General features: G+C 59.5%; 1 protein-coding gene across 1 annotated transcript in view; it reads left to right on the top strand.

Annotated features, from left to right (window-relative positions):
- HCN4 (hyperpolarization activated cyclic nucleotide gated potassium channel 4) overlaps window positions 1-11,127 on the top strand; it is a 41,522-nt gene extending 30,395 nt beyond the window's left edge. The window contains exons 3-8 of the mRNA XM_025884568.2: window positions 3,211-3,372; window positions 5,472-5,690; window positions 8,586-8,732; window positions 8,860-9,100; window positions 9,393-9,557; window positions 9,670-11,127. Of these exons, the coding sequence (XP_025740353.1) occupies window positions 3,211-3,372; window positions 5,472-5,690; window positions 8,586-8,732; window positions 8,860-9,100; window positions 9,393-9,557; window positions 9,670-11,117 (2,382 nt within the window). The 3' untranslated portion in view covers window positions 11,118-11,127. The remainder of the gene's footprint in view (window positions 1-3,210; window positions 3,373-5,471; window positions 5,691-8,585; window positions 8,733-8,859; window positions 9,101-9,392; window positions 9,558-9,669) is intronic.
- The last annotated feature ends 1,199 nt before the right edge of the window (window positions 11,128-12,326 follow it).

Below are 12,326 nucleotides of genomic sequence, written 5' to 3'. Positions count from 1 at the left end.
CAGTTCCTGAGCCCCTAGCACATGCTCTGCCCCATTCATTGCTGAGGTCATGATAAAGGCAAAACTAGACAAGGACCTGATCCTGGAGGAAGATGAGCTACGAAGGAACAAAAAACATAGGCAATACCCAAAGAAAAGCAGGTATTGCATAAAAATATACCAACCCGGATACCTCTGTTTCTAAGGCCTGGAGTGATTCATGCAGAGGGGCGGTCTCCGTGAGCTGTCCCAGGCTGGGATGCCTTCTAAAAGGGGTCTGAGGCTACCTGCAGCTCTAGTACTGTAACATACACTTCTGTACTGTAGAGTAGCATACCGCATGGTACTCTCCATCCTAGACACTATAAGCGCTGTCCAGCTTGGGCTATTAGAACAGAATACGGCAGACCTGGGGGCTTAAAAAACAAACGTTTATTTCTCGCAGTTCTGGAGGCTGGGAGGACAAATCGGGGTGCCGGCACGGTCGGCTTCTGCCTGAGGCCCTCGTCCTCGTTTGTGGATGGCCACCTTCTTGCTCTGCCCTCACATGGCAGAGAGAGATCCTCCTTGTGTCTCTTCTTCGGGCACAGACCCCATTCATGGGGGCTCCACCCCTCATGACCTCATCACCCCCTAAAGGCCCCAACGCCTAATGCCATCACCATGGGGGTTCGGGCTTCAACATATGAATTTGGGGGGACACAAACATTCAGTCCATAGCAGCTGGGAAATGAGGGAGCTTTGTAATAGTGACCCTGCCCATGTGTTTGGGGCCCAGAGGACTATTTTAGCCAGTTTAATTTCTCCAGCAACCTCGAGAAATGGGGGGCAGATGTCTAGCTTGTCTTAGCTGAGGGGAGGCTGAGATGTGGTAGGACGTGAGGGCTGGCCATCTCTGAGACTGGATGGTCCCACATCACTTGCCTTCCCCATCCTCTGAGTCTGGGGAGCTGGCGGCCTCCTGGTCAACCGAGACTTGGGAAGGTTAGTGACTTGCCCAAGGTCATAGAGCTGTGATGTCCACCTAAGCAGTGAGGAGCCAGAAGTGAGATCTCCCCTCAGAGCCGCAGTTGGGGTGCTGGTACTCAGGAGCTGCTGGGGATGGTGGGGAGAGGCTGAGGAGCTTCCTGGGCTTGGGATCCAGGCTCCAGGGCAAGGCCGGCTGTGGACGGACAGACGGAGGCACTGCTGTCATGCTCAGGCGTGCTCTGCCTCCTAGACGCGGGCCCCGGGCCCGTACTGCCCTGCCTGGTCTCTTGTGCCCCCCGCCCTTACACTGATGCAGCAGTTCGGCGGGAAGCCCACACGCTCGCAGCGCAGGGCTTATGGAGGCGAGATGCTGGGGAGTTCGGGCTGGCCCTGGGTCCCCTTGCCGTGTGAATCCAGCCACATCGCTCAGCCACTTTGGGTTTGAGTTGTTCCATCTGCAAGACAGAACTCCTGAAAACTGTCCTTCCCTCACTGGGCCAGTCTGATAATCTGCAGGCTCGGACGTGCCTTTCCCACTGCCACCATGACAGTGGCCAGTGCCTTTCCTTCTCCAAGCCTTGGTGGAAAATGGATTATGAATATTTTTAGCAAAGGCTTGTTGTGAGTTTAAATGGGACTACGGCTGTGGGCCCACGTGCCCACACTCAGATGCGGTGTTATTGTCCCTCTGTCACGGGGGCCGTGGGGGTGATGGAGCACCATCTTCCATGAACCTCTCCAGGGTCTGCTTCATCCTGAAAAGACTCCACCGCCTTTCGGCTGGAACATGCAGTCGTGCTAGTAAGGGGGCCGCAGGTGGGCGCGCCCCTGGGGGTGATCGACAAGTAGTATTCATGTTTGGCTTTTCAGAACCTAGCCCCAAACTAAGCCCACATTTCAGAAGGGGAAACCAAGTCACTAGTATCAGAATATCCCGCCACCAGGGACACCTGGGTGGCTCAGTCGGTTAAGCGGCTGCCTTCAGCCCAGGTCATGATCCCAGGGTCCTGGGATCGAGTCCCACATCAGGCTCCTTGCTCAGCAGGGAGCCTGCTTCTTCCTTTCTCTCCCTCTGCTTGCGCTCTCTCTGTCAAATAAATAAAAACATCTTAAAAAAAAAAAAAAGAATATCCCACCACCAGCCACCAAAGTCTACCCCATCCCACCCCAGAGTCTCCCAGGCCAAGGGCAAGACCAGAGCTTCTAGAGACCTCCCTCTAGACTTCCTTCCAGCTCTCTGTCCCTTCATTGTCCCATCAGCATGGGGATCCCTGATGATACCAGACCAAGCAGCAGCTCTGGGAGGAGGGTGGCGGGGGGCAGGGATGCTGGGATGTGCCCACCCTGGCCCTGCCCCGCCAGGCTTCAGCCTCCCACTAGGAGCCACAGGAGTGGGGGTGCATGGGTGGTGCTGGGCTGGGGTTGGAAGGGCTGTACTTTATTAAGCGATACAGGAGAGCATGACTACTACTACATATTAACTAATCATAAAGATTAATTATTAACAACAACCCATCAATTAATAATGGTTCGTAATTTGTGGAACACTTCCATAGTAGTGAGCACTTTATATGTATAATTTAATCCCTTTGACAGTCCACTCAGGTAAGAATTTTTATTGCCATTTTCCAGATGAGGAAACATAATCAGAGAGGTTCAGGGACTTGCTCAAGGTCGCACAGCTGGGGTTTGGGTAGAAGTGGGCCTGGGATCAAGGTCTGTGTGAACTGGGAGCCCCTGTGTCCATGCTGCTTCCCCTTCGGCTCCGTGGCTGCCTTAAGCAGAGCCACTGCCGCTGCTAGGTCCTCCGTGTCTAGTGGCAGAGCTGGGGAAACACCATGGCCCTAGCATGACGATAGACCGTGGTCCCCTGAGGAGCCTCACGCTGGCTGGCTCTTCTCCCGTTGTCTTCACAGCCTAGGCAAGCTGATGAGGCAGCTTCTCTGCCCACTCTGGGGTTGCGGGGGGCTCCAGGTGCCCTCCCTTCAGGTATCCGGCCTGGAGGGCTGGACTTCCCCAGGGGAGAACCCACATCTGCATGAATCCCAGGAGGCGTCCCTCTGGGGCCCCACAGCTTGCTCTGTGCCTCTTCCAGGCCACCTTCCCGCCACCTCCCCACCCTTGCCCCCGCCTGCACCTGCACCAGGCCGGCTGCTCTGCCAAGTCCCCGGGGGGGGGGCAGTGCCCACCAGCAGCCACAGGGGCCACGCCCTCTCCCAGCCAGCTGCCCACCTAGGCCAGTTTCCTTCCCTCTGCCTACAGATCTTCCACATGACCTACGACCTGGCGAGTGCCGTGGTGCGCATAGTGAACCTCATCGGCATGATGCTCCTGCTCTGCCACTGGGACGGCTGCCTGCAGTTCTTGGTGCCCATGCTGCAGGACTTCCCCGACGACTGCTGGGTGTCTATCAACAACATGGTGGTGAGCGCCCAGCTCCGCCCTCCCTCTGCACCTTGGGGAGAGGAGGGCCGGGCACGAAGGGGCAGAGGCGGGCCACGAGCTGGGACCCCTGAGCCCCAGCACATGGGATCCCGAGGGGCCCGCTTGGTGCCCGAGCGCACATGGCTCTAACCGATAGAGGTCCGTCCCAGAGCCCTGGGCTGTGTCCCGCTCGCTACATGGCCTTCTTCGGTAGCCTCAGGATTTGGCCCTGACTTCACCCAAGGAAGCGAAGACCTGGCCATTCTCAGACGGTTTCAAGTGTGGCAAAGCTGGGCTGGGGGCTCCTGCCCTCCTCCCTCCGTTCCCGGGAGGCAGACCAACCCTAAAAGCCTAGGAAGAGAAACCTGTGAGGAGCACTGTTGGCAGCGCCTAGACGGGGCTAGCCACCTTCTGCTCAGGCAGCTGAGCGGGGCTGTCCCCCCACCCCCCCCCTTCCCTTCCCTTCCCTGCCCCCCAGTCCCCACCCCTCAGACACACACTGTCTCCTTCTGAGCCTGGAGGGCTTACCACCTCCCTACCACCAACCCTGTGGTGGGGGAGGGAAGATGGAATGGGGGCTGGGAAGCCATAGCGCAGAGCCCCCCTCCCCACCCCTGGGCACCTCCCATGGACAGAGTGGGTACCAGGCGGGGTGAGGACCCCCTGGACCTGTGGCCATTTCTCGGGGTCTGGTGAACCCTGCCTCCCTCCTTCTCCCTCCCTGTCTGTGTGGTTCGGGCTGGCGGGCAAATTCCCAGAGCCCTAGGGGAGGAGAAACCAGCTTTGAAAAAGGTGAAAGAGACCCCCCCCCCCCAGGCATCTTTCAGCATCAAATAGGCCTTTACAAAACAGCCTTTTGATGAGTTAAGTGTAAATGAATCGGCCATATGGATTGAATTTCCCAGTCCCCAGAGGCTCAGCCGTAAGGCCCCAAGCCCTGACTAGAGACAGCTGGGGGCCACCCCAGGTCCCCAGGCAGGGAGCTGGGGCCAGCACCCCAGGATCAGCCCCCCTGACCTCCCAACCTGGTCTGGGCCCAGAGCAACCAGACCAGCTCAGCTTTGTCTGGTACCATCTGAGTGACGTTGAACATGGGTAGGAGCTCCTGGGCCTTTCTCCAGGTGCTGGGAATGGCCTGCTTACCATGGAAGGGTTTGGGGCTCTGGGCACCGGTTCTGTGGGTCCTGCACAAAGTCCTGTGCATAGTTGCTAATACATCCTCTGTGTGAACAGGGAGACAGTGAAGAGGTGGCAGATGCTGGGGTTCATCTGGCAGCTTCCTCTTTGGGGACAGTTTCCTCTGTGTGAGGGTGACAGGCCCACACATGCACTAAATTCAGGAGATGGCCCTTCTGCGCCCAGCGTTCCCACACGGAGACTTGCTTGAGACACTGACTGGCTTTGGAGACAAAAATAGCCAGGAGCCTCGCTCACTCCCTTCCTCCCTCCTCCAGCCCCCAAGCAGTGTCTGTTCCACACAGTCCAGCTCCTGGTGGGGGAAGACTAGGAGGGCCTCAGCCCTGGACCCATTCCGGCAGGGCTCACCCAGGAGGCGAGTTAGCTCTGCAGCGCTTCAACTTTGCTCACCCAAAATGAGGACAGTGTTTTTGGCTCAGTCTGCCGGAGCCTGTCCCCCCAGGGGAAGCATATTTGGTTTTATAATTGAGGTCAGTGGGGAAATGGGCTTCACTTGGTAGAAGTTTGGTGGGGGGGATGGAGCTATTTCAGCAAGTGGAGGACAGCAGGGTGGCTCAGCCTGGAGCCTTTGGCTGCTTGTAGGGGCTCCAGGAGGCCCCATGGGGATTGAGAAGTCAGAGGGGGGCGAGGCTGGCTACCCTCCTTTTGCTGGGGCTTCTAGCCTGATCCGTGTCCCCCAGAGCAAGAGAAAGGCCTGAGTCAGGGATCCGCTGTCACCGCAGGTCGCCAGCATGGGCCTCCTGCCCCTCACCCAAGGCTTTCAGCCAGCAGCAAGGCTGGAAGCCTTCCCTGGCCTCAGCCACTGGGAAAAAGTTAGGTTGAGGGGTGCGAGGTGGCAGGGACCTTTCCAGCTGCTAGTGAGGGGGCGGCCATTCACTACCCACCCCATAATCTGTCCACAGAACAACTCCTGGGGAAAGCAGTATTCCTATGCCCTCTTCAAGGCCATGAGCCACATGCTGTGCATCGGGTATGGACGGCAGGCACCTGTGGGCATGTCGGATGTCTGGCTCACCATGCTCAGCATGATTGTGGGCGCCACGTGCTATGCCATGTTCATCGGCCACGCCACCGCCCTGATCCAGTCCCTGGACTCCTCCCGGCGCCAGTACCAGGAAAAGGTAGGGCGGAAAGTTGTGGTCCATCCTGGGCTGTCTCAGGAGAACCTGTCCCGTGACCCCCAGGGAAAACAGGCTGGCAGCCGGTGGGTCTGGGGGGGGGCCGACGTGTTCTGTCCTCTACCATCATCTGGCCTCGGCTGCTCATTTTTCTGTTGTCTGCCTCTTTTTCATGGACAAGTTCCTAAAACAAACAAACCCCCATGTTGCTTAGGATTGCTGAATCCATGGCTCAGCCCGTTGAACTGAAGTTCCCCAGTGCCCTGTGCACTGCTAAAGCCGATGGCTCGCTCAGCAGCTCAGTGGCATTTGACAGTTACCACTCCCTTCTTGGCTCGGCGCTTGGTTTCTGTTAACTGCACACTCTCGGCTTTCCTCCTCCCCCTCTGGCTGGTCCTTCTAGCTCTCCCTGGGCAGTGGGGCCCAGATGATATAACCGGCTGTCCGTGGAGCGTGGGCGTGTTACTTCCCATCTCTGTGCCCCGTTTGCTCATCTGTAAGATGGAGACAGTACGTAGAAGGGGTCACATCATGGGGTTTATGAGGAGTGAGTAATACGTGCCAACCGCCAAGACTGTGTGAGCACAGAGCAGGACAGTCAATATTTATTGGCTAAGTGGGCTCCGTCTGCCACCTTCTACGCCATGCTCTGCATGGCAGATTAGAGCAGGCACTTAAAAAATGTAAAGTTGATCATATCATCCTGCTTAAAACTCGTCAGAGTCTTCACGTTACTCATAGATGCAGAGGGACTCCAAGGTGGGTTTCCTCAGCCTGGCATTTAAGGGGCATAATCTGGCCCCTGCCCTTCTCATGCCCAGATCATGCCATGGGCCCACAGCCCTCCATTCCAGCCTCGCCCGGCCTGCCCACCCCCCAGCACGTGTCCTCCTGCCACAGGGCCTTGGCACAGACACTAGCCTGGAACTCTCCTCTTTCCTTTTCACCCGACCACTTCTCCACCTCTCAGCCTGCACTTCACCTTGGTGAGCCTTCTGTGACCCTATGGTGCCCTCTGATTCCCCTTCACCACAGTCGGAACTCCTGCCGTATTTACGTCCTCTGTGTGGTCCATTGTTTAGCGTCCATCTTGCCCGTCCAGGCTGTGACTCCGTGAGGGCAGGACCCAGGTCTATGTCTCCCCGTTGAATTCCCGGTGTCCAGCACATAGCAGGACTCAGTGTGTATTGATTAACTGGCTGCCTGCCTGCCCCAGGTGCTGTCCCTTGGTGGGGTGACCAAGACATGGAGGCCCAGGTCCCATGCTGCCAAAAGGAGAGGTCAGGAGAGTCTGCAAGGCCAAGGCAGGGTGGGAGGGGCAGTTTGGGGAGGCAGAGGAAGGAGAAGGTAGAAGAGAATTCTAGGCTAGTCATCATGATGAGCAAGACCAAGGTGTATGCAGATGGGTGGGCAAGAAATCAGCCTCATTAGAACAAAGGCTCCTGGGTTAGGAGTGAGGGGCTGGAAAGGGGAAGGAGGAGAGGAGTCAGGTTATAAAGGCCAGGGCTTAGTCCAGCGCCAGGTGAGGGATCAGTGTGGGCCCGGGTCAGTGCCCAGCCTGTGACCAGGTCAGGACTCAGTGTGAGACCAGGGTCAGGGCTCCGTGTGGGATGAGGATGGGGGACTACAATCAGGGATAGTTTAGAAAAAGCACCAGTGTTCATTCGAGGGCAGAGTCAAGCTGCTTGTGACTTTCCATTTGAGAATTGTCTTTATTTCGTTCTTTAGCTAATGGCTCTCCAATATGATTCACCCATAAATCTCTCAGAAATGTATTGCCTCCCCTTGGTCCCCACTACTAGCTCTCGCCTGGATCACTTCAATAAGCTTCCAGCTCCCGCCCCATCTCCAGACCCTGCCTCCCCACCATTATTGATGCTCCAGGTGTGGGGAATTCTCTAAAATACAGCTCTAGCTGTTCTGACTGCCCCTGTCCCCATAGCCAGCAGGGAAGTCCCTGTCTCCTGGGGCTGGGCACAACCTCGAGCAGACAGAGCCAGTTTGGCTGGAAGAACGACAGAAACTTCATCTCCCAGCCCTCGGTTGCCTGCTGGCATCTGTCTGCAGCCGCACTCTGTCCCCACCTCTTGGGAGCACCAATGTGTGAGAACAGGCTCCCCTCTTCTGCTTGTTCCCGGGATATAGGAACTTCCCTTCCATCTCAGTGTGGGAAAACTCTGTTCTTGCCTAATCTGTTTCTGCCTAGCGTGCCCCTGTGGACCCCCACTCTGCACCCACAGTCCCGGGACGGCTGGAGCAGCACCCACCCTTCACCCCTGGGTGGATGGGAGCATTTCATATTTGCTTGAGCCCTGGGCACTTAGGCTTACAAATCTCTTATCCCCAACCTCTGATGAAGGACCCTGTTCTACTCTGGTCCTCCCGTGGGCTAGCGTCACTCTTCAACAAAATGACTTGGAACCAGCTGGGGGGCCATGTTTGGATACACAGCCTATGATGGGTCAGGCATCCTGACTTCAGCCTCTGGCCCCCTCTAACCCACTGCAGCCCAACCCTGCTGCCCAGACCCTGTGACTGCTGGTGGCAAAGAGCTCCTCCAAGGCCAGTGAGGCCTCTCTGATCCAGTGTGACACAGAAAAGACCCATGTGCAGAGGAAACTTGATGGGCTCCTGGTCGGTTGGCCTGGAACGGGGCTTTGGACAGCCCCTATCATCCCCGGCCATCTCCAGGGCCCTGAGCACTCTGATGGAGCCCCTCCCCCGCCCCAAGCAGCTGGGAGTCGGGGCCATGGTTTGGGGGCACACCCACACCAAGGATCTCAGCGTCGGGGAGCCAGGCTGGGCCAAGAAGGCCCACAGGGTCCGGGCCAGCTCTGGTCACCAGCAGGGCCGAGGCCCTCGGGAGCTGACGCCCTCTCCCTCTCTCCCTGCACTCAGTACAAGCAGGTGGAGCAGTACATGTCCTTCCACAAGCTCCCGCCCGACACGCGGCAGCGCATCCACGACTACTATGAGCACCGCTACCAGGGCAAGATGTTCGACGAGGAGAGCATCCTGGGCGAGCTGAGCGAGCCGCTGAGGGAGGTGAGCCAGCGGCGGGCGGGCGGGCGGGGGGGGGGGGGGGGGCGGCGGCGGGGAGGGGAACTTGCCTCCCACTGGGCAGCTCTCTCACCTCCTCCCTCTCTGCCCATGCACCCTGTCTGGGGAGCAGGAGATCATCAACTTCAACTGCCGGAAGCTGGTGGCCTCCATGCCTCTGTTTGCCAATGCGGACCCCAACTTCGTGACCTCCATGCTGACCAAGCTGCGCTTCGAGGTCTTCCAGCCTGGGGACTACATCATCCGTGAAGGCACCATTGGCAAGAAGATGTACTTCATCCAGCACGGCGTGGTCAGTGTGCTCACCAAGGGCAACAAGGAGACCAAGTTGGCAGACGGCTCCTACTTTGGAGGTGAGGTGGCTCAGGGAACTCTAGGGGGACAGGGGAATGGGCTGGAGAGACACCGAGGATGAAGTTTGGGGCCCTTTGTGCCCACTGCCCAGAAGTGGGTGTCTGTGGCCCAGCGTGGGGGTGCCAGAGCCGGGAAAGAGCCTGGCATGCACTTGGGGGCATCTAGCGTGGTCACCGCTGGGGATGGGGCCTTGTGACCGTCAAGCTTCCCTACCAGACAGTGGGGACCCAGGTAAGGGGGCGAGCAGGAGGCCCCGTCGAGCCCCCCTCCCCACTCCCGCTGTCCTGGCAGAGATCTGCTTGCTGACTCGGGGTCGGCGCACGGCCAGCGTGAGGGCCGACACCTACTGTCGCCTCTACTCGCTGAGCGTGGACAACTTCAACGAGGTGCTGGAGGAGTACCCCATGATGCGGCGGGCCTTCGAGACGGTGGCGCTGGACCGCCTCGACCGCATTGGTGAGGGGCCGGGCAGGGCGGCAGCCGGGAGGGGGACCCTCTCTACCCCCCAACCCCACCCCACCCCGCCTCCCGCTCCGGCCTGAGCCCCTGCTCTGGTTCCGTGGCCCAGGCAAGAAGAACTCCATCCTCCTCCACAAAGTCCAGCACGACCTCAACTCAGGCGTCTTCAACTACCAGGAGAACGAGATCATCCAGCAGATCGTGCAGCATGACCGCGAGATGGCCCACTGCGCTCACCGCGTCCAGGCCGCCGCCTCGGCCACCCCGACGCCCACGCCGGTCATCTGGACCCCGCTGATCCAGGCGCCGCTGCAGGCCGCCGCGGCCACCACCTCGGTGGCCATCGCGCTCACCCACCACCCCCGCCTGCCCGCCGCCATCTTCCGCCCTCCCCCCGGCCCCGGGCTAGGCGGCCTCGGGGCGGGGCAGACGCCCAGGCACCTGAAGCGGCTGCAGTCCCTGATCCCGTCGGCGCTGGGCTCCGCCTCGCCCGCCAGCAGCCCGTCGCAGGTGGACACGCCGTCTTCCTCCTCCTTCCACATCCAGCAGCTGGCCGGCTTCTCCGCGCCCGCCGGCCTGAGCCCGCTCCTGCCCTCGTCCGGCTCCTCCCCGCCGCCCGGGCTCGGCGGCTCATCCCCGGCTCCCACGCCCTCTGCCTCCGGCCCTGCCGCCGCGGCCGCCGGCTTCGGCCACTTCCACAAGGCGCTGGGCGGCTCCCTGTCCTCGTCCGACTCTCCGCTGCTCACGCCGCTGCAGCCCGGCGCCCGCTCGCCGCAGGCCAACCAGCCGCCGCCCCCCCTGCCCGGGGCGCGGGGGGGCCTGGGACTCCTGGAGCACTTCCTGCCGCCCCCGCCCTCCTCCCGGTCCCCGTCGGCCAGCCCCGGGCAGCTGGGCCAGCCTCCCGGGGAGCTGGCCGCCGGCCCGCCAAGTACGCCAGAGACGCCCCCGCGGCAACCTGAGCTGCCGTCCTTCGTGGCGGGGGCCCCCGGGGGGGCTTCTCCCGTAGCCTTTCCCCCCCGCGGAGGTCTCAGCCCGCCGGGCCACAGCCCCGGCCCCCCAAGAACTTTCCCAAGTGCCCCCCCTCGGGCCTCCGGCTCCCACGGTTCCTTGCTCCTGCCGCCCGCCTCCAGCCCCCCGGCCCCCCAGGTCCCCCAGCGCCGGGGCACGCCACCGCTCACCCCGGGCCGCCTCACCCAGGACCTCAAGCTCATCTCAGCCTCCCAGCCGGCCCTGCCCCAGGACGGGGCGCAGACTCTCCGCAGAGCCTCTCCGCACTCCTCGGGGGAGTCCGTGGCCGCCTTCCCAATCGTCCCCAGAGCTGGCGGCGCTAGCGGGGGCAGCGGGGGCCTCGGTCCCCCGGGGAGGCCCTATGGTGCCCTCCCCGGCCAGCATGTCACTCTGCCTCGGAAGACATCCTCAGGTTCTTTGCCACCCCCTCTTTCTTTGTTTGGGGCAAGAGCCGCCTCTTCTGGGGGGCCCCCTCTGACTGCTGCCCCCCAGAGGGAACCTGGGGCCAGGGCTGAGCCAGTGCGCTCCAAACTGCCGTCCAATCTATGAGCGGGTCCCCTCCCTCCCTCTTCTCTCTTCTTTTTTTCTCCCTTCTTTCTTCCTTCAGGTTTAACTGTGATTAGGAGATATACCAATAACAATAATAATTATCATTAAAAAAAAAAACCCACACCAGAAAAACAAAAGACAGCAGAAAATAACCAGGTATTCTTAGAGCTATAGATTTTTGGTCACTTGCTTTTATAGACTATTTTAATACTCAGCGCTAGAGGGAGGGAGGGGGCAGGGAGGCAGGCAGGGCCCAAAGGCAAAAGCCAGAAGAATGCAGGTGGGGGTTTCTGGGGCTTGACGGGCCGGGCGTGGGGGTGACCCACCTTTGGGGTTTCTTAGAGCAGGTCTGTTATTGTGTTCGTTTTAGGGCAATAGTCACCACCAGCCCCTTAGCTGTTCCCCCCAGGAAGGGGTTGCCCCTGGATGTGTTCCTGGGGAGCCTCAGTCACCTGAGTCCTTGAGACAAAACGGGGCCAGGGCCCTGAGAGTCTTGCATTTTTTTTCTACTGCAAACTTAGCAAGCTATGTATATGAATATGAATATGTATATGTATGTAAAATGTGTATAGCTATGTAGCGCCCTGCAGAGCCATGTAGATAGCCACTCACGTGTGTGCACCTTTTAACCCCACGTCGCCAGGACGCCCAGGGCACCTTACATCCCGCAGCCCGCCTTGGCCCTCTGGCTGGGCACCACAGGGTCTGGGGAAGATGTTCTCTCCGGTCCTCAGGGAAGAGGACCCCAGGACCTCTCAGCAGGCTCCCTTTCTCTCCATCTCTGGTCTCAAATCCAGTCCTGGCCCGACCTCTCCCCACACAGAAGCAGAAGACCCCTCCTTCCCTGTGGGGCCTCAAGCACATCTTGTCACCTCCTGGGGCCCTCCATTTTCCCATCTGTACAGTGGGAGGTGAGGGGAAATTCTGTTTATTGAGTCTGCTCTGTGCCAAGCACTGGTTTAGCACTTTACACACATTAGCTCCTTCAATTTCACAAAGGCCATGAGGTGGGTCCTTTGATTCTCCCCGTTTCACAGATGAGGACACTGAGTTTGGGGCAATTTTTCCAGAGTCATGTAACTAGGAGTGGCAGAGCCAGGACTGATTGGAGATTTAAATCCATGCCTGCCTGAGGCCAAATCCTATGTCCCTTCCAGAAGCAACTGTTGAAAGGGACTGAGTGCTGTGGGAAGAGACCAGATTTTGGAA

This window comes from Callorhinus ursinus, unplaced genomic scaffold (genome assembly GCF_003265705.2).
Source record: "Callorhinus ursinus isolate GAN/ISIS: 27379988/994484 unplaced genomic scaffold, GSC_fseal_2.0 scaffold25, whole genome shotgun sequence".
NCBI classification, from domain to species: domain Eukaryota; kingdom Metazoa; phylum Chordata; class Mammalia; order Carnivora; family Otariidae; genus Callorhinus; species Callorhinus ursinus.
Note: the sequence above shows the minus strand (reverse complement) of the source record. Positions and strands in the feature narration are given on the sequence as shown.